This window comes from Mirounga angustirostris, unplaced genomic scaffold (assembly GCF_029215605.1).
Source record: "Mirounga angustirostris isolate CCGP_5_RB_7025 unplaced genomic scaffold, mMirAng1.0.hap1 SCAF_2, whole genome shotgun sequence".
Taxonomy (NCBI): domain Eukaryota; kingdom Metazoa; phylum Chordata; class Mammalia; order Carnivora; family Phocidae; genus Mirounga; species Mirounga angustirostris.
The window spans coordinates 90,148,850-90,169,925 of NW_026991710.1; the positions used below are offsets into that span (position 1 = coordinate 90,148,850).

General features: G+C 39.9%; 1 protein-coding gene across 2 annotated transcripts in view; it reads left to right on the plus strand.

Moving 5' to 3' along the window:
- EGF (epidermal growth factor) overlaps positions 1–21,076 on the plus strand; it is a 109,916-nt gene that overhangs the window by 57,741 nt on the left and 31,099 nt on the right. For both annotated transcript variants that reach the window (XM_045880593.3, XM_045880594.3), the window contains 6 exons: positions 8,126–8,248; positions 9,126–9,251; positions 10,331–10,467; positions 12,861–13,009; positions 17,611–17,715; positions 19,630–19,853. In XM_045880593.3, the coding sequence (XP_045736549.1) occupies positions 8,126–8,248; positions 9,126–9,251; positions 10,331–10,467; positions 12,861–13,009; positions 17,611–17,715; positions 19,630–19,853 (864 nt within the window). The remainder of the gene's footprint in view (positions 1–8,125; positions 8,249–9,125; positions 9,252–10,330; positions 10,468–12,860; positions 13,010–17,610; positions 17,716–19,629; positions 19,854–21,076) is intronic.

Sequence of the window (21,076 nt, forward strand, 5' to 3'; positions counted from 1 at the left end):
AGGAGCCGCGCGGGAGTGCACCGCAGGGATCTGCTGGGTTTGGAGACTCCAGACCGGGTCCGGTGCCAGAGATAGAAACGCGTGGTCACAGGCCGGTTGAGCACGGAGTGCAGCTGCAGACCGGGGAGACGGGAGTGACTGGCGGCTTTTCTCTGGGGGCTCACTGAGGAGCGGGCCCGAGTTCTCGGCTCCTCCGGGGCGGAGATTAGGAGGCCGCCATTTTCACTCTCCGCCTCCAAAGCTGTACGGAAAGCTCGCAGGGAACAAAAGCCCCGGAGAGCAAACCCGAGCAGATTACTTAGCCGGGAGGGGGCAAGGGCGGGGCTATTCCGCCTCCGGCAGAGACATTTGGGAACCACGGCAACAGGCCCCTCCCCAGAAGATCAGCGAGAACAGGCAGCCAAGACCAAGTTTACCGATCAATGAGAACGGCAGAACTCCAGCGCTAGGGGAATGCTGCACATAGAATTCACGGCTTTTTTACCATGATTCCTTAGTCTTTTAAAGTTAATTTTTTTTTAACTGTCTTTTTGTCTTTTTATTTCTTTTTGAATTTTTCTTTTTCCCTTTTTCAAACAACATCTTATCAATCCCTTTTTTAAAAAAAAACATTTTTATTTTTCATTTTTAGAGTCATATTCTATCCCTTCATAGTAGTTACCCATATTTTTGGCTTATATATATAAGTTGTTCTCTCTTTAAAATTTTGAGATAGTTTCTTCTAACAGATTAAAATATACCCTAAATCTCTAGTATATGGTGTTCTCTATTCCCCTGCCTGATCACATCCTCTCCCTTTTTTTTTTTCTTTTTTCTTTTTTTAAATCCTCTTTCTTTTTTCAAACAACTTCTTATCAATTCCTTTTATAAAATTTTTTATAATTTCCATTTTTACAGTCATTTTCCATCCCTTCATCATATCAACCCTTATTTTTGTACATATATAAGTTTTTCTTTCTTTAAAATTTTGGGAGACACTTTCTTCTAAAAGACCAAAACACACCCCAAATCTAGTGTGTGGCACTGATCTATATACCATATAGATCATATTTGATCACATTCTGGTTTTTCTTTTGTTGTTGTTCTTTTGTTTTGTTTGTTGTTGTTTTTATCTTTATCTTTTTCTTTTTTTTTCTTTTTTTTTTTTTCTCTCTTTCCCCTTCTTATCCCACTGCTTCAGGTCTTTTCTGATTTGTTTAGAGTATATTTTCTGGGGACGTGGTTACTCTGCTAGCATTTTGTTCTCTCATTAATCTATTCTCCTCTGCACAAAATGACGAGACGGAAAAAATCACCTCAACAAAAAGAACAAGAGGCAGTACCGACTGCCAGGGACCTACTCAATACGGACATTAGTACGATGTCAGATCTAGAGTTCAGAATCATCACTTTAAAGATACTAGCTGGGCTTGAAAAAAATATGGAAGTTATTAGAGAAACTCTTTCTGGAGAAGTAAAAGAGCTAAAATCCAACCAAGTAGAAATCAAAAAGGCTATTAATGAGGTGCAATCAAAAATGGGGGCACTAACTGCTAGAATAAATGAGGCAGAAGAGAGAATCAGTAATATAGAAGATGAAATGCTGGAAAATAAAGAAGCTGAGAAAAAGAGAGATAAACAACTACTGGATCATGAGGGCAGAATTCGAGAGATAAGTGATACCATAAGACGAAACAACATTAGAATAATTGGGATCCCAGAAGAAGAAGAAAGAGAGAGGGGGGCAGAAGGTATAATGGAGCAAATTATAGCAGAGAACTTCCCTAATTTGGGGAAAGAAACAGGCATGAAAATCCAGGAAGCACAGAGAACCCCTCTCAAAATCAATAAAAATAGGTCAACTCCCCGACATCTAATAGTAAAACTTACAAGTCTCACAGACAAAGAGAAAATCCTGAAAGCAGCTCGGGAGAAGAGATATGTAACCTACAATGGTAGAAACATTAGATTGGCAACAGACCTATCCACAGAGACCTGGCAGGCCAGAAAGGACTGGCAGGATATATTCAGAGCACTAAATGAGAAAAATATGCAGCCAAGAATACTCTATCCAGCTAGGCTGTCATTGAAAATTGAAGGAGAGATAAAAAGTTTCCAGGACAAAAAAAAACTAAAGGAATTTGCAAACACAAAACCAGCCCTACAGGAAATCTTGAAAGGGGTCCTCTAAGCAAAGAGAGACCCTAAAAGCAACATAGACCAGAAAGGAACACAGACAATATATGGTAACAGTCACCTTACAGGCAATATAATGGCACTAAATTCCTATCTTTCAATAGTTACCTTGAATGTAAATGGGCTAAATGCCCCAATTAAAAGACACAGGCTAACAGACTGGATTAAAAAACAAGATCCATCGATATGCTGTCTGCAAGAGACTCATTTTAGACCCAAAGACACCCCCAGATTGAAAGTGAGGGGGTGGAAAACCATTTACCATGCTAATGGACACCAAAAGAAAGCTGGGGTGGCAATCCTTATATCAGACAAATTAGATTTTAAACCAAAGACTGTAATAAGAGATGAGGAAGGACACTATATCATACTTAAAGGATCTATCCAACAAGAAGATCTAACAATTGTAAATATCTATGCCCCTAACATGGGAGCAGCCAATTATATAAGGCAATTAATAACAAAAGCAAAGAAACACATCAACAACAATACAATAATAGTGGGGGACTTTAACATCCCCCTCACTGAAATGGACAGATCATCTAAGCAAAAGATCAACAAGGAAATAAAGACTTTAAATGACACACTGGACCAAATGGACTTCACAGACATATTCAGAACATTCCACCCCAAAGCAACGGAATACACATTCTTCTCTACTGCCCATGGAACATTCTCCAGAATCGACCACATCCTAGGTCATAAATCAGGTCTCAACCGGTACCAAAAGATTGGGATCATTCCCTGCCTATTTTCAGACCACAATGCTTTGAAACTAGAACTCAATCCCAAGAGGAAAGTCGGAAAGAACTCAAATACATGGAGGCTAAAGAGCATCCTACTGAAGAATGAATGGGTCAACCAGGAAATTAAAGAAGAATTAAAAAAATACATGGAAACTAATGAAAATGAAAACACAACTGTTCAAAATCTTTGGGATGCAGCAAAGGCAGTCCTAAGAGGAAAGTATATAGCAATACAAGCCTTTCTCAAGAAACAAGAAAGGTCTCAAGTACACAACCTAACCCTACACCTAAAGGAGCTGGAGAAAGAACAGCAAATAAAGCCTAAACCCAGCAGGAGAAGAGAAATCATAAAGATCAGAGCAGAAATCAATGAAATAGAAACTAAAAGAACAGTAGAACAGATCAACGAAACTAGGAGCTGGTTCTTTGAAAGAATTAACAAGATTGATAAACCCCTGGCCAGACTTATCAAAAAGAGAAGAGAAATGACCCAAATCAACAAAATCATGAATGAAAGAGGAGAGATCACAACCAACACCAAAGAAATACAAACAATTATAAGAACATATTATGAGCAACTCTATGCCAGCAAATTAGATAACCTGGAAGAGATGGATGCATTCCTAGAGATGTATCAACTACCAAAACTGAACCAGGATGAAATAGAAAACCTGAACAGACCTATAACCACTAAGGAAATTGAAGCAGTCATCAAAAATCTCCCAAAAAACAAAAGCCCAGGGCCAGATGGCTTCCCAGGGGAATTCTACCAAACATTTCAAGAAGAATTAATACCTATTCTTCTGAAACTGTTCCAAAAAATTGAAACGGAAGGAAAACTTCCAAACTCATTTTATGAGGCCAGCATTACCTTGATCCCCAAACCAGACAAAGACCCCATCAAAAAGGAGAATTACAGACCAATATCCCTGATGAACATGGATGCAAAAATTCTCACCAAAATACTAGCCAATAGGATCCAACAGTACATTAAAAGGATTATTCACCATGACCAAGTGGGATTTATCCCTGGGCTGCAAGGTTGGTTCAACATCCGCAAATCAATCAATGTGATACAGTACATTAACAAAGGAAAGAACAAGAATCATATGATCCTCTCGATAGATGCCGAAAAAGCTTTTGACAAAGTACAGCATCCTTTCTTGATCAAAACTCTTCAGAGTATAGGGATAGAGGGTACATACCTCAATATCATAAAAGCCATCTATGAAAAACCTACAGCAAATATTATTCTCAATGGGGAAAAACTGAGAGCTTTCCCCCTAAGGTCAGGAACGCGGCAGGGATGTCCACTATCACCACTGCTATTCAACATAGTATTGGAAGTCCTAGCCACAGCAATCAGACAACAAAAAGAAATCAAAGGCATCCAAATTGGCAAAGAAGAAGTCAAACTCTCACTCTTTGCAGATGATATGATACTTTATGTGGAAAACCCAAAAGACTCCACCCCAAAACTGCTAGAACTCATACAGGAATTCAGTAAAGTGGCAGGATATAAAATCAATGCACAGAAGTCAGTGGCATTCCTATACACCAACAACAAGACAGAAGAAAGAGAAATTAAGGAGTCGATCCCATTTACAATTGCACCCAAAACCATAAGATACCTAGGAATAAATCTAACCAAAGAGACAAAGGATCTGTACTCAGAAAACTATAAAATACTCATGAAAGAAATTGAGGAAGACACAAAGAAATGGAAAAACGTTCCATGCTCATGGATTGGAAGAACAAATATTGTGAAGATGTCAATGCTACCTAGAGCAATCTACACATTCAATGCAATCCCCATCAAAATACCACCCACTTTTTTCAAAGAAATGGAACAAATAATCCTAAAATTTGTATGGAACCAGAAAAGACCCCGCATAGCCAGAGGAATATTGAAAAAGAAAAGCAAAGCCGGTGGCATCACAATTCCGGACTTCAAGCTCTATTACAAAGCTGTCATCATCAAGACAGCATGGTACTGGCACAAAAACAGACACATCGATCAATGGAACAGAATAGAGAGCCCAGAAATGGACCCTCAACTCTATGGTCAACTAATCTTCGACAAAGCAGGAAAGAATGTCCAATGGAACAAAGACAGTCTCTTCAACAAATGGTGTTGGGAAAATTGGATAGACACATGCAGAAGAATGAAACTGGACCACTTCCTTACACCACACACAAAAATAGACTCCAAATGGTTGAAAGACCTCAATGTGAGACAGGAGTCCATCAAAATCCTAAAGGAGAACACAGGCAACAACCTCTTTGACCTCAGCCGAAGCAACTTCTTCCTAGAAACATCGCCAAAGGCAAGGGAAGCAAGGGCAAAAATGAACTATTGGGACTTCATCAAGATAAGAAGCTTTTGCAAAGCAAAGGAAACAGTTAACAAAACCAAAAGACAACCGACAGAATGGGAGAAGATATTTGCAAATGACATATCAGATAAAGGGCTAGTATCCAAAATCTATAAAGAACTCATCAAACTCAACACCCAAAGAACAAAGAATCCAATTAAGAAATGGGCAGAAGACATGAACAGACATTTTTCCAAAGAAGACATCCAAATGGCCAACAGACACATGAAAAAGTGCTCAATATCGCTCGGCATCAGGGAAATCCAAATCAAAACCTCAATGAGATATCACCTCACACCAGTCAGAATGGCTAAAATTAACAAGTCAGGAAACGACAGATGTTGGCGGGGATGCGGAGAAAGGGGAACCCTCCTCCACTGTTGGTGGGAATGCAAGCTGGTGCAGCCACTCTGGAAAACTGTATGGAGGTTCCTCAAAAAGTTGAAAATAGAGCTACCATATGATCCAGCAATTGCACTACTGGGTATTTACCCCAAAGATACAAAAGTAGGGATCCGAAGGGCTACGTGCACCCCGATGTTTATAGCAGCAATGTCCACAATAGCCAAACTGTGGAAAGAGCCAAGATGTCCATCGACAGATGAATGGATAAAGAAGATGTGGTATATATATTCAATGGAATATTATGCAGCCATCAAAAGGAATGAGATCTTGCCATTTGCAACGACGTGGATGGAACTGGAGGGTATTATGTTGAGTGAAATAAGTCAAACAGAGAAAGACATGTATCATATGATCTCACTGATATGAGGAATTCTTAATCGCAGGAAACAAACTGAGTGTTGTTGGAGTGGGGGGTGGGGTGGGAGGGATGGGGGGACTGGGTGATAGACACTGGGGAGTGTATGTGCTCTGGTAAGCGCTGTGAATTGTGCAAGACTGTTGAATCTCAGATCTGTACCTCTGAAACAAATAATGCAATATATGTTAAGAAAAAAAAAAAAAGAAGAAGAAGAAGAAGGTAGCGGGAGGGGAAGAATGAAGCGGGGGAAATCGGAGGGGTAGACGAACCATGAGAGACGATGGACTCTGAAAAACAAACAGGGTTCTAGAGGGGAGGGGGGTGGGAGGATGGGTTAGCCTGGTGGTGGGTATTTAGGAGGGCACATTCTGCATGGAGCACTGGGTGTTATGCACAAACAATGAATCATGGAACACTTCATCTAAAACTAATGTTGTAATGTAAGGGGATTAACATAAGAATAAAAAAATTAAAAAAAAAAAAAAAAAAAAAGGAAACCCAGTTTTAAAAAAAAAAAAAAAAAAGAGAAATATACTATGAATTTATATGGACATGCCCATTTTCAATTTAGGATCATATACTCAGGTACCTTCTTATAGGTTTCTTACTGAATCTACTAACATAACTAAGTAGAAATTAATGTTTAAAGCCATGTATATTGTCTAGTCCTGTTCCAGAAATGATGGTGAATAGGTCAGTCTGAGTGTCATAAGTGCTCATGGCATTTAAGGCATTTAAAAATAGATGGTAATGAATTTTTTTGGAAATTACCCACTACATTTGTGCCTGTCTGTGGAACTTGCCCTTCTTCTAATACCAAGTGATTTACCTGTTGGCAAATATACTAAAGTGTATGATGTTAATCTGTTATAGAATCCACTATGTGCCAAGCATGACATGCATAATCTCACTTGATTGTCAAAACTTTTAAGACCTCTATGGTACACATATTTTATATTTTAATCTTTGATTTACTTGGAATTTATTTTGACGTATGGTGTAGGGTAGGGATTTAACTTTTGCCCCAAATCATTTCTCAGTTATTTATGTGTCATATTGGAGGATCTTTTACATGCTCAATGATTTAAAATACCTTTACCACAGGGGTACCTAGGTGGCTCAGTCGGTTAAGCATCTGACTCTTGGTTTTGGCTCAGGTCATGATCTCTTGGGTCCTGGGATTGCATCAGGCTCCGTGCTCAGCAGGGAGTCTACTTGAAGATTCTCTCCCCCTCCCCACTCCCGCAGTTCGTGCATGCATGCGCTCATGCTCCCTCTCTCTCTCTCAAATAAATAAATAAATCTTAAAAAAAAAATACCTTTATCACATACTACATTCTTTTTTTTTTTTTTAAGACTTTATTTATTTATTTGACAGAGACACAGCGAGAGAAGGAACACAAGTAGGGGGAGTGGGAGAGGGAGAACCAGGCTTCCTGCGGAGCAGGGAGCCCGATGCAGGGCTCAACCCCAGGACCCTGGAATCATGACCTGAGCCAAAGGCAGATGCTTAATGAACGACTGACCCACCCAGGCGCCCCCACATACTACATTCTTAAACATACTTGAGTCTTCTAAAATGAGCTTTCTCTCTGGTTCTATTGTCCTCTCTGTCTATTCCTGCACTCATTTAGTTAATGCTCCTTAATGATATATTTTGATGTTTGTTAAGAGCCTTTCATTCTCTTCCTACACCTAACCATGCTCATACAATGTTCTTAATTTTTTTTTTTACATATACAATTAGTTTTCCAGATGAACTTGCAAATCATTTGGCTAAGTTCCATTTAAAATATTTTGATGACTAATAACTTTGAAAATATTATTTGACATAAAAGAAACTTAGAGGAAGCTAGAAGCACTTTCCAAAATGAGGTCTTTCTTAAATTTTTTTAGATTTGAGATTTTTCTTTATTTTTACATCTCCCTTACCACAGCATTTCATAAATGTCTGATCCTTGGTTTAACTTACTCTTTTTAGCATAGCATTTTTGTTAGCAGTTATTTTGCTAAATTTTCACAAATCTGATTTAACACTAATCTTGACCTTATGCTTCATTAATTAGAATTAATTTCCTGTCCAAGCAATACATCCAAATGTAGCCATGACTGTGTTCTGACATCAGATGGTCCCATATGTTTTTGTCCTGAAGGCTCAGTGCTTGAGACAGATGGAAAAACATGTAGTGGTAAGTTAATTTACTTTTTGTTTGAAAACATTAATTTTCTGAGTGACACCTAAAGATCGATCTTATTTATAAAGGAGAAGAGACTTTCCAACATCACACATTAAAAGATATTTGTGCAACAGAGTCATATATAGATTTATATCAGGTTTTTACTTGTGTGTTTTTTTGTTTTTAGATAGCATAGTGTAGTAGTTACGGGCAAGGGCTCTAAAGTTGCACTACCTGTTAATAGCAACGTGATTTTGGACTAGTTACTTGCCCTCCCTTAGTCTCATTGTTTTCATCTGTAGAAGCTAGTCAGCCCTGCCTCCTGGATTTGTGGCCAGCATTGAGCAAGACAATGGACGCAGAGTTTTTAGCCTATTCCTCACAGCTAATAAATACCTCTCTACTTTTATCTTCATAGAGACTTAAGCATATAGAGGGCTGGATGTAACTTAAAATTAGCATAAGAGTTATGTGTGGCTCTTTTTTTTTTAAATAAAGAAAGCAAAAAGAAAATCACAAGGCCAAAAATATATGTGAGAAAAAAATATATTACTCACTAGCAAGAGTTGGACCAGCTGTCAAACTCATCAAAATATATTTCTTATTCCAGCCACTGTCGGTGCACTTGGTCTTCAAGCTCAGTTGTAGAACGGAGGACAGGGGCTTTTGGGATGTGAAGGGTTAACATTCAAGCTATGAGGTTATAGGAAAATAGAATACGGTGACATTTTGCTCCTAGTCTCTGAAAAATAACCTTGATTGCAGCAGTATAAAAGATTGTGGAAATGGTTTTAAAAACCTACATATACTGGGTTCACTCAATATTTTGATGAAAAATTATTATATTTTTGAATGGCGTGGCATCATTAGCAAGTGCTTGTTTTTGTAGGCTGTTCATCACCTGATAATGGGGGCTGTAGCCAGCTCTGCCTCCCTCTCAGCCCAGTCTCCTGGGAATGTGGTTGCTTTCCTGGGTATGATCTACAACTGGACAAAAAAAGCTGTGTGGCATCAGGTTGGTGCTGTGGATGTTTGAAAGTGTGTCTGCAAAAAGATTATGTGAAAACATTTTATTTAGAAAGGTGGGGAGTTAAATTGCTTTTGGCTTCTGAGTGGAACGTCCGATTTTTTGTTTTTGGAAATAGAAAACAAATCACATTGTAAATATAAATAAGAATCACATAAATAAATAACCATGTTTTTGAGGAATGTGTCTAAGTTCATTAGCACTCGGCAAAGATTTGCCATTACATCAAGTATGACATTCCCATATATGTGAAAATCATGACCAGAATAATTTTAAGACTTCATAGTTTAGAGGCTTTTAATAAATATTTGTTGATTGATTTGATTTTCATCTCTTCAGTGAATGTAACCATCATAATACTTTGACAGATTCTGTCCTTTTTATGTCAAGAGTTAATAAGCAGTTGAATGCTTGAATAATTTTCTCATCTTCTGACATTCTATCTCTTGTGTCCTTTGACCAGCCTTGGATTCCTAGATTTATACCGAATTGATGTTATCTCTCCCTAGGTTCATTATGTTTATAATCTGGGATAACATAATGAGGAGCCTGCAGAACTTGCCTTAGACACCAGTACTCTTAAGATCTTAGAGCCTTAGTGAATATAGCATAATCTGAGCTCTGAAAATTATCAGGGGTCTTGTTATTAATTCAGATAATCATGCCTCTCTTTCAGAAGTGCTCGGTCAGAGAAGGGTATTTATTTGGACATGAATTAATATAATTTGCTAATATTAGTATGTTTCCATACGTGTGAATCAAGGAGATTATGGCACTAAGACTTGCATCATCTAGCTATGGTGTTGGCTGTTTAATGTTGGCTCTTTTTATAAGTAATTTGCATTTTAAAAGCAGGCACCTAGACAGAGGGGGATCCAGTAAAATGGAATTCTGGTAGAATGTCACCTCATAGAAGAAATCTTTTTGCCTGTCTTAACCTACACCTCACTGGTGGGAAATAGAGAAGACAAGAACTGCAGAAAGAGGGTACAATGAAAAGGAAAAGTCAGAAGTGCTTACTGGGTTCCAAGGCATATTTTAAATGGAGGCATACTTGAATTTAACAGGACCACAACCATTTTTACTGTTTGCCAATTCTCAAGATATTCGACACATGCATTTTGATGGAACAGATTATAGAACCCTGCTCAGCCAGCAAATGGGAATGGTTTTTGCCCTTGATCACGACCCTGTGGAAAATAAGGTATGGTTTTGTCTCTTGAGCGGATGTGGCTATGGTTTAAGGACAGAGTAGAGGATTTTATCCTAACAGATGACCTGAGCTACTTGACAATCCTCTGCTAAGCTCAGAATGATTAGGTGCAGAAAAATGTAGATACAGACATTGGAGCATAATTTGGGAAATGTTAAGGACGCTTCTGTTCTCATAACCCTACCCTAGGGGCCCTTACTGTGACTCAGACATTTTATTGGGAATGACTGAGCAGGATCTTAAATTTAGTTTCCTCTTTGGAGATGAGGCTGGGAGGCTAGCACAGTGCTGTACACACAGGAGGACTGCTATAAATAGGTTTTTAGTTATTTGCCAATAGCAGAATGAGTGGGAGGCCGGGGTGGGTTATATTTGTGCTAGGTAGAATGTGCTTGAAATGATATGTTATGGTGTCTTCTGGAGTTTAATCACCCAGTAGTTATAAATTTACGTAGTTATTAATTAATTATTTAGTTACTACTAGATAGTGCATTCATTCCTAGAATTTTAAACGTTGTATTTTTTAAAAAAGATTTTATTTATTTATTTGACAGAGAGAGAGAGGGAGAGCATACAAGCAGGGGGAGCAGCAGAGGGAGAGGGAGAAGCAGGCTCTCCACTGAGCAGGGAGCCTGATGCGGGGCTCGATCCCAGGACCCTGGGATCATGACCCGAGCCGAAGGCAGACGCTTAACCGACTGAGCCACCCAGGCGCCCCTAAGCTTTGTATTTTTGTGTCTTCCTGATTTGAAGCAGTCTGGTAAATGGTCAAAAGAGACAGAGTGAAGCTGATTGATTCTGTGTTTAATTGCTATGGATGGATAGCCAAATATAACTCTTTTTGCAAATAGAAGTTTTATACTTAAACACTAGCAAAAAAAATCCTCCTTTCTTTTCCTTGAACTGAATTTATATGACTCCCTGGAAGAATTATATTAATAGAAAATAATTAATAGGAAAAATCAGTTCAAGATTCATTTATTACCGGGGCGCCTGGGTGGCTCAGTCGTTAAGCGTCTGCCTTCGGCTCGGGTCATGATCCCAGAGTCCTGGGATCGAGTCCCACTTCGGGCTCCCTGCTCAGCGGGAAGCCTGCTTCTCCCTCTCTCACTCCCCCTGCTTGTGTTCCCTCTCTCGCTGTCTCTCTCTCTATCAAATAAATAAATAAAATCTTAAAAAAAAAAAAAGATTCATTTATTACCAAACTAGTTTTTTTCCTACACAGTCAGCATTTTTTATAAGGTGAATAAAGAGACCTAGAATGAACTTTTAGTCATGTGGCTGTTTTTCATTTCCCTGGTCAAGTTCTCATGTTCTTGCTCTTCAAACTGTGGTCCTTGGACCGGCAGCATCAACCTCACCTGGAACTTATTAGTATTGCAGACTCCCAGGCTCTGACCCCTGAAGCAGAACCTGCATTTTAACAAGATTTCCAGGTGATTCGTGTGCACATTTGAGTTTGAGAAGAGCTCTAGCTTAGTGTTTTTTTTAATATGAGAGGTACTCACTTTTGTATTATGGAATAGAACCTTTTCTATCTTATCTAGAAAGATGACAACCCATTAGCTAACGAATTACCATTTTATGAACATTCTCATCATTGATTATAAGTTTAGGTACATATACCTACTCAGCTAAAATTCCACCAACGCTATCATTAAATTATCAGCTGACCCACGGCAGTTTTTAACACTCACAAAATTCTTGTACCGGTTTGCTAGTCTGCATAGGAGACTGAAAAGGAGCTTTGCATCTGCAAGTTATGTTCTGTTGAATAAGATGGATTAATTAAAAAGAAATTAAATATGGTTAGAGATGAAAGAAACTTTAGCAAATACCTAGTCTAACTTTGTCATTTTTCCAGTTGAGAAAATTGAGGTTAATGACTTGGCCAACTCAATTAAACAAAGAAGGGCCCAAACCAGGAGAGGAACCTGTGTATCCAGACTTGCAGTGAAGTGCAGGGCTGTGGATTGAGCGGGGGAAGTCACAGCCCAGCTTGAGGCCCCCACTAACTGCTCATCATTGCTCCCTTTCAGACAGTAGAAACCATTAGGGTTTAAGTACAATGGCTTGGTTATTCACCAATTATCGAAGATTAATGAATTACCCAGTAGCAATAGAAATATGTGCCAGGGACAGGCATATATATATATATGAAGACACTGAGTATCTGAGACTTGGAGGAACTTGCTTATGTTTACACACATCTGGAAAGCAGCAGAGGTGGGAGGTGGAATTCAGTTGTAGGTGTGTCTATCTCCAAAGCCAATCTCTTAATGATTACACTATATGATCTGAAGATTTGCTAACCATGTTTGTATATATGCCACATTAATTTTTAAAAACAAATCAGATAGAAATGCCTATGTTCTTTTTTGTAGATATACTTCGCCCATACAACCCTGAAGTGGATAGAGAGAGCTAATAGGGATGGTTCCCAGCGAGAAAGGCTTATTGAGGAAGCAGTAGATATGCCAGAAGGTCTTGCCATCGATTGGATTGACCGTAAATTCTACTGGACGGACAGAGGGTAGGGCTCCTCCTTCACTTTTAAGCCACGTGGGATGGGAGTGGTGACGTAGGTGATACCACTGGCCTCATCCTCCACTTTGAACCCAAGAAAATAACGCTGGGTGCTTGGGTGGGACTGGAGGAAAGATGCCCCTAATGTTCCCTCCATTCCCTCCATTCCCTCCACACTACCAAGCAGGATGGTCCTCCTTTCACCAAGACTGGATCTGTATCCAAGGGAGAATTGTGAGGGCCAAGAAAGTAACATGTGTTTTTGCACTTCAGGCTGTGGTAATCAGAGAAATGCAAAGCCTGTCTGAATACAATCAGTGAGCACCCTTTGAGCATCTGTTATGGATAAGGCCGTATCCTGGGTAATGTGGGAGATGCAAAGGAGCATGAGGAGTGTCCATCTTTGCAGTCGGCTCACAGGTTAGCCAGCGAGCTAAGGCACATGGACCCAGGAAAACCCAGTACAAAAGCTTGTTCTACATATCAGTACAAGAGATATACAAAGAAGGCGGTCCATAAATAATTGCCAACGGAAGGGTGTACACACCCAGAGGGAGCTTTAGAAGAGGCTCCGGGAATCAACTAGCCCAACCCCTTCATTGTACAGACTAGAAGGCACATGCTGTCTCCCCGTGAATAAGCATGAAGGAGGGAGCAAGGCTGAACATGGGAGTTGTGAGCCAAGTCCTCACAAGGTTGGAGAGATGGTCTACTTGCCCTGATGTGGTAAAGAACAGAACTAGAGAGAAGCTATGATGTTTCTGCCCCCTGGGCGTACTGCTCTTGGGGCTGTAGGGGGGGCAGCCGCGCTTGGTGTGTGTGGGGCTTGTGTGAGCTCCAGGAATGGTGGCGGTGGGAGGAAGCTGGAGGAGGGAAGTGGCTGCATCTCTCATGTATGCTACTGAGAGCCCACTCCTTGCTTCCGAGAGAGGCAGCCAACCACAGAGTACAGACAGCTGACCCAAGATAGTCTTAGAAATTCGCTGTGCTCTAGGATGTTTTCTCAGAGTAACTTAAGGCTGTAGAGTGTAGGGGTAGTCAACCTATGCAGCTGTGTTGAAGTAAAAGAAGATAGAATTAATTAGGATTTCACCTCTATGAAGTCAGCGGTCCCAACCCAGAAGGAGAAGTCCCAGGGAACAGGTTTATATGCTTGGGGGTAGGTTTCCTATGTCCCAGAAAAATCTTTTGGTCTGGATAATCCATGGGAAACAAAAGGTGTTTTAAAAATGAGCTACGTGTGCTGCCGGTGTGGTGTATAGTTATCAATAATACAGTACTTTTATATCCAGGGTAAGTCCATTTTCATTCATTCATTCATTCATTCATTCATTCATTCATTTTTGTTTGTTTACTTGTCATACCTTTATTCCTTTATTCTTTGGATATTTATTTATTACGTAACTGAAATGCATCAGACACTGTAAATCCCAAAAGGCTAAGTTTTCTTATCCCCAATTTAAAGATGAAAAAATGGAGAATTAAAGAGGTAAGATACCTTTCCCAATGGCAAGCAGCCAGCAAGAAGTAGATCTGGAATTTCAGTTGTAGTAATGATAAAAATCATAATAACAGCCTCCTCTGTGTTGAACCTACTTAAAAGGACGTTTTAAAATGTCAGCTGTGCATAATAACAGAGCTTGTCCGTGGCTGTTCTCAGAAAGGTAAACGTTGATCAGGACAGCAGATGTGAGCCACTCCGGGCCCCTCTGAGCATGCCAGGTCTTCTCGTACTTCCCACATTTGCATGGCACCTTTAATTTTCAGTGTTTGATTAATGGCCCCATGGTACCTACTGCAAGGCAATGCCTTCAGGAGATAGTCATGCACCTCCGTGTCCTGGAGAATCAGACCTCAGCTTCCCGAGTTCATTGACTTCGGTAATAACAAGCCCTTCTAAGTCCTCTTGCCTCTAACGGCAGCTGTTAAAAGAAAACCTTTCATTTGTCTGGAAATGAGAGGTTTATAGCTTGAAAACCTTGATATTAGCTAGAAATTGGATTTAAATAACTGAGATTCCAAGCTCATGATATTAGATTCTATGGTAACTTTTAGCCAATTAAAAGAACCCAAGTGGATGCTTACAGTTTATACTGGCTGAGGAAAAGACAGAGTCAAATTAACATCTCACTGTAGGAAGGAAGCTAATTGATCGTTCCGCTGGCAATGCTATTATTTAGCATTAAGGAATCCTGATTCTTAAAGTCAAATGCCCAGTAAAAATGAATCAGGAGGGCAAAAATGTATGTTTGCTCATGATTTATACCTACCAGTAGGTATAAATCACTCTTCTAGGGTTCTGGATGGACAAGTCCTGCCCTGGAAACAGGGTGGGTCTTGGAGCGTCCCAGTGGCATCGAGACCAATTAGATCACGGAAAGAAAGAGAAAGATGCTCCACTAGATCAAGGGTCGTGCTTGAACTCATGTGCACCCAAATGTCCGTGCTTGCCTTGCTTTCTCATTACCCACACTGGAGTTAGAGATTTGCTTTCTGGCTGAATCAAATAGACGTGTATTATTGGGTGAACCCCTCTGAGAACTGTGAAAGTAAATTCCAGCAATCCCGCCCAAGACAGATCCAGAGTCAGGAGCTTATGTCCATCTTGATTCTCATCATTTCACTCCTGCCAAAACAGTAAGAATTTAGAGGTGATGTAACAGTGAGATCAGAACTGACAGTTTTATCTCCCCTGGTCACAAGCAAGTGGCCTCAGAATTCCTTCCCTCCCACCCAGGGACAGGCTCAGTGACAGTTGTGATTGAGTGAATTTGACACATTGAGTTCAAAAATACCTTCCACCCAGCAGTACCTTCGCGACGATCACTTCATCTGGGAATAGAATTATCTTTTAAAGGGGGACCTGTTGTACAGATGGCTTCCAATTATCCAGCGCCCTGAATTGGTAGTTTGCGTAGTGTCCTTGACCAGCACAGGCCCTCAGCCAATTTTGCCTTTGCCTGTCTCCTGCATAGAAACTATGAGGAGGCTGCATGGAGCACTGGGTGTTATGCATAAGCAATGAATCATGGAACACTTCATCTAAAATTAATGATGTAATGTATGGGGATTAACATAAGAATAAAAAAAAGGCAATGGGAGTGTACTGCCAAAAAAATCTGGAAAAAGAAAATAAGCCACATGGCAGGTAATTAATAAAATAGTGTTATTCTGAAAAAAAAAAAAAAAAAAAAAAAGAAACTATGAGGAGGAGGACTATATGAAGCCCCTTCCCCACTGACTGGCTAGAAAGTACACTGGAATAAACCACCCAGAGACCTCCTTAGTGTTTAGTAGAACAGGAAGGAGAGAATAGTTCTGCCTTGTGTTTCTGGGCAGGCCTGTTTTATGCGGACATTGCCCACAAGAGCAAGGGATAGGCCTTTCCGGATGTTGGTTGAATGAATCAAAGATAATTATACTTATTAGTTTGTAGTAGGGAAACAGGCTGAGTAGACAACACGGGGTGGGGAGAGGAGGTTCTTCTTATCCCTTCAGCCTGCGGTCCTGTCTGCTCCTGGATGCTGCTTGGAAGCCCAGGTTGGTACACAGGGTGAGGGCATGCTGGGATAAGGCATCTGTCTGAGTCTGCCACTTGCATTCTTTACATTCTCTGGACTATGATTCCCTGTCCCTCTCCTGCTGAACTCTAAGCTCTGTAAGGACAAAGACAGGGTTTTGTTTACTATTGTCTCCAATGCTTAGGCCAATCCTTGACACACAGTAGGTGCTCAGTAAATATTTATTTGACAATAAAGGTCAATTTAACAAATAGATAGAAAAATCAGGAAAAGAGGATTTTCTCCTCTGCCAGATTCCAAAGGGTTCTTTTTTTTAAATTTTATTTATTTATTTATTTGACAGAGAGAGAGGGAGAGCACACAAGCAGGGGGAGCAGCAGAGGGAGAGGGAAAAGCAGGCTTCCCACGGAGCAGGGAGCCCAATGCGGGGCTCAATCCTAGGACCCTGGGATCATGACCTGAGCCAAAGGCAGACACTTAACCACCTGAGCCACCCAGGGGCCCCCCCTTTTTTTTTAATGTAAAGATTAGCAAATAATATTTCAGTACTCCCATTTGTCTTAGAATCATATGGAAGAAAATTAAGTCAACAGAAATCTCCCCTCTGTTGTCCTTGTGCTGGCTGTCTCTGTGGCCCTTCGAAGCCTGCTCTCTCTCCTTCCTGTGATCTGTGACCATGAAGATGGTAACTCCTCTCCTCTGGCTTTCACTGGGTTCAGCAGGAGCTGGGAGGTTGTGAAGAAAAGGGGTTGGTGGTTACACCTCTGGCTTTGTCCCTGCCAGGCCCCTGACACAGTCCCCTCTTACCTTATCCTTTCACTGTGTATTTTAGTTGTGTGGGATAAATATTAGGATGCTGATTAAAAGACTGTTTTAAAATAATAGAATTCGTGGGTGTATGTCCTGATGTGTGTGCGTGTGTGTACGTATGATGTCCCTTATTTGTGTTGAGAGTGTGTGTATGCACACATGTGATGGAGGTTAGAATGCTCATCTTTGCATTTCAGTAAGTAACAGGCAAAAGGAATATGTTTGTTTAAGAAGCAAAGTTGATCTAACAAGCTCCTCTATATTACATGCATCTTAGGAAATCTCTCATCGAAGGGAGTGATTTAAATGGAAAACACCGTGAAATAATCATTAAGGAGGACATCTCTCAGCCACGAGGAATTGCTGTCCATCCAATGGCCAAGTAAGTATTTGTGAAAATAAATCACTTTCCTATAGAGGTCATGAGGCAGTTCATGTTTGATATACTAGTATCCAAAATTTGTCTTAAGACCTCAGGTGTTCAGTGGAATCTGAAATCAAGAAAATCGGGGCGCCGGGGTGACTCAGTCATTAAGCATCTGCCTTCGGCTCGGGTCATGGTCCCAGGGTCCTGGGATGGAGCCCCGCATTGGGCTCCCTGCTCCGCGGGAAGCCTGCTTCTCCCTCTCCCACTCCCCCTGCTTGTGTTCCCTCTCTCGCTGTGTCTCTGCCAAATAAATAAAATCTTAAACACACACACACACACACACACACACAGAGCCTTAAAAAAAAAAAAAAAGAAATCAAGAAAATCCATGAGATTGGTTCAAACTTTCAGAAATGATATAGCTAGCATGACTTCCTCATCCTTTCATGTCTTTTGACTTTCTGTCCTTACATAAAAATTTTGTTATTCAGATAACTGTCCTTTTAAGCCAATTTAACTTTTTAAAAAAGAAGTGGGCTGTAATTCATTAACCAATTAGATGCAAGCCCACAAAACTATTTTCTTTAAAAATCTACATTATTGCTTTTCTGAGCGAGGGATGGTATTTGGATTGCATGGCTTATGAATTCTACTCAGAAAAAAACATCAGATGAGTTCGAATGATAGGTCATTCCTAGATTTAGATAAGTGGAAATAGAAATCATGAAAGATTAGAGGACTATGTTGTTAATTGTGAATTAGTGACTTATTGGTGACAAATGTTAGTTAGGGTTAGAGAATTAAGGAGAATAATGGATTCCTTCCTAGGTGTTAAAAAACAAGGACTAAAAACATCATTTTATTTATAATGGGAATTTATGATGGTCTATGGGAAATAATATACTGGCAGTAATTGGTAATTGATTTGGAGCCAACCACATGATTAAAAGAGTGAGAATGTAACCATCTCTAAACAAACCAGTATAAAAGATAATGAACCATATTGACCTCAAAAAAATCTGCCTCAGGGCGCCTGGGTGGCTCAGTCGGTTAAGCGACTGCCTTCGGCTCAGGTCATGGTCCCAGGGTCCTGGGATCGAGCCTCACATCGGGCTCTCTGCTCAGCAGGAAGCCTGCTTCTCCCTCTCCCACTCCCCCTGCTTGTCTTCCCTCTCTCGCTGTCTCTCTCTCTGTCAAATAAAGAAATAAAATCTTAAAAAAAAAAAATGACCATTGGGGTGCCTGGGTGGCTCAGTCATTAAGCGTCTGCCTTCGGCTCAGGTCATGATCCCAGGGTCGTGGGATCGAGCCCCGCATTGGGCTCCCTCGTCGGCAGGAAGCCTGCTTCTCTCTCCCACTCCCCCTGCTTGTGTTCCCTCTCTCGCTGTGTCTCTCTCTGTCAAATAAATAAATAAAAAATCTTTAAAAAAAAAAATGTGCCTCAGCATCCGATTTATGGAACTTAAAATTGACCAAGTTAACTGAGTACATTGTATAAAACTAGATAACAAATATTCAATTTCCTTCATGTTGTAATTTTACACATATAGTGGGTTTTATAAATGCATAGCAGAAGGACAGGTTAACAAGATTGTATTGCCTTTTGCAGCATGAAATGCTAATTTAAGAATATGCTCTTGAACACATTTTCAATTAGTAATATAGTACAGTTTTTCAAACTAATAATTTCTTCTTTATCCAATGATCTGAGCCTTAATTCAGCATTTCCTGTCCAAGATGTTCTACATAGAAAAGATAATTTTTGCTATTGAGAATTATTGGTCCAATGTACACTGCTATACTTTCTATATTCCTTGGCGTACCACTTCAGTTTATTCTAAAGTGATTTACACTGACATTTTCAGTGATGAAAGAATGGAAGAATTTTTTCATGCAAATTTTATTTGTTGTATGCTTTCTTGATTAAAGGAGATTATTCTGGACTGATATGGGGATTAATCCACGAATTGAAAGTTCTTCCCTTCAAGGCATTGGCCGACTGGTTATAGCTAGTTCTGATCTGGTCTGGCCCAGTGGAATAACGATTGATTACTTTACTGACAAATTGTATTGGTGTGATGCCAAGCTGCCTGTGATTGAAATGGCCAATCTGGATGGTTCAAAACGCCAAAGACTTGCCCAGAACGATGTAGGTGAGGCTTTGGGATGGGTGATTTCTTCCTCTTGACCTGAGTGTTGACAAGTGTTAAATACAAAATGTGTTTACACACACACACACACACACACACACCAACTCACGCCCAGACACCCCCTTCCCTCAGCCTTATGATGAGAGAGAGATGGAGACAAACAGACTGACAGACTTCTCTGGGGATTTCTGAGCTACAACGATTAACTTCACATTGGAATACTGGATAAAACACAGTGAGATATAATCATTTCTCTTTGCCAAGATTTCCCAAAATCAGAATGAAAATATTAAAAATTTTAAGACCTCTTTAGGAATAAGAACTTGATTCAGTTGTTGTCATTTGTTATGTTTTAGACAATGTCATTTGTACAACTGTGATAGTTATCACCTTTAGCTATTAATGAATATCCATTCATATGCAAAGATTAATACATATAGTTTTATTTCCTATTTTCAGATTTTTCACTGGGTGTCATGTATGTTCATAAATATATTTAAAATGCTGTATTCTATGTTAAATGTTAAAAGAGAAATACTGGGGATGCCTTGGTAGCTCAGTTGGTTAAGCATGTAACTCTTGGTTTCAGCTCAGGTCATATCTCCAGGTAAAGAGATTGAGCCGCATGTGGGGCTCCCTGCTCAGTGGGAAGTCTGCTTCCCCTCTGTCCTTCCCCCCACTCCCGTGAGCGTGCACTACCTCTCTCATAAATAAATAAATCTTTAAAAAAAGAGAGAGAGAGAAATACTGAATGTACCAGGAGCCATTGCATTTTCTTGAGCAGGAAATGTATATGATAAGACTGGCACCTCACTATAACCACTTAGGTAGCAATATAAGGGTTGGGTTGAAATCGAGAGAAGGAAATTAGTCGGGAGTCTACAGCAGTTGTCCAGTCAACAGTCGATGAAGGCCTGAGATAGAACATTGCCATTTCAAAGTGGAATGGAGGATTAGAGTATTAAAAAAAAAATCACTGTGAATGAAAAACTTAGAGGATTTGGGAGTAGATTGAATATCAAAATGAGAGTCAGAGAGATATTGAAGATGCTTCAGAGATTCAGAAACTGGTTGGTTGAGAAGATGCAAAAAATCTGGTCTATCTCTTTTACGAAGAAGTGGATTAATAATCTGTATATTTATTTTGTCCATTCTTTTGATTTAGAGGAGATGAATTTCTAGATTTGTATTATACATTGAATAGGTCATAAGTATAATTGAAAATT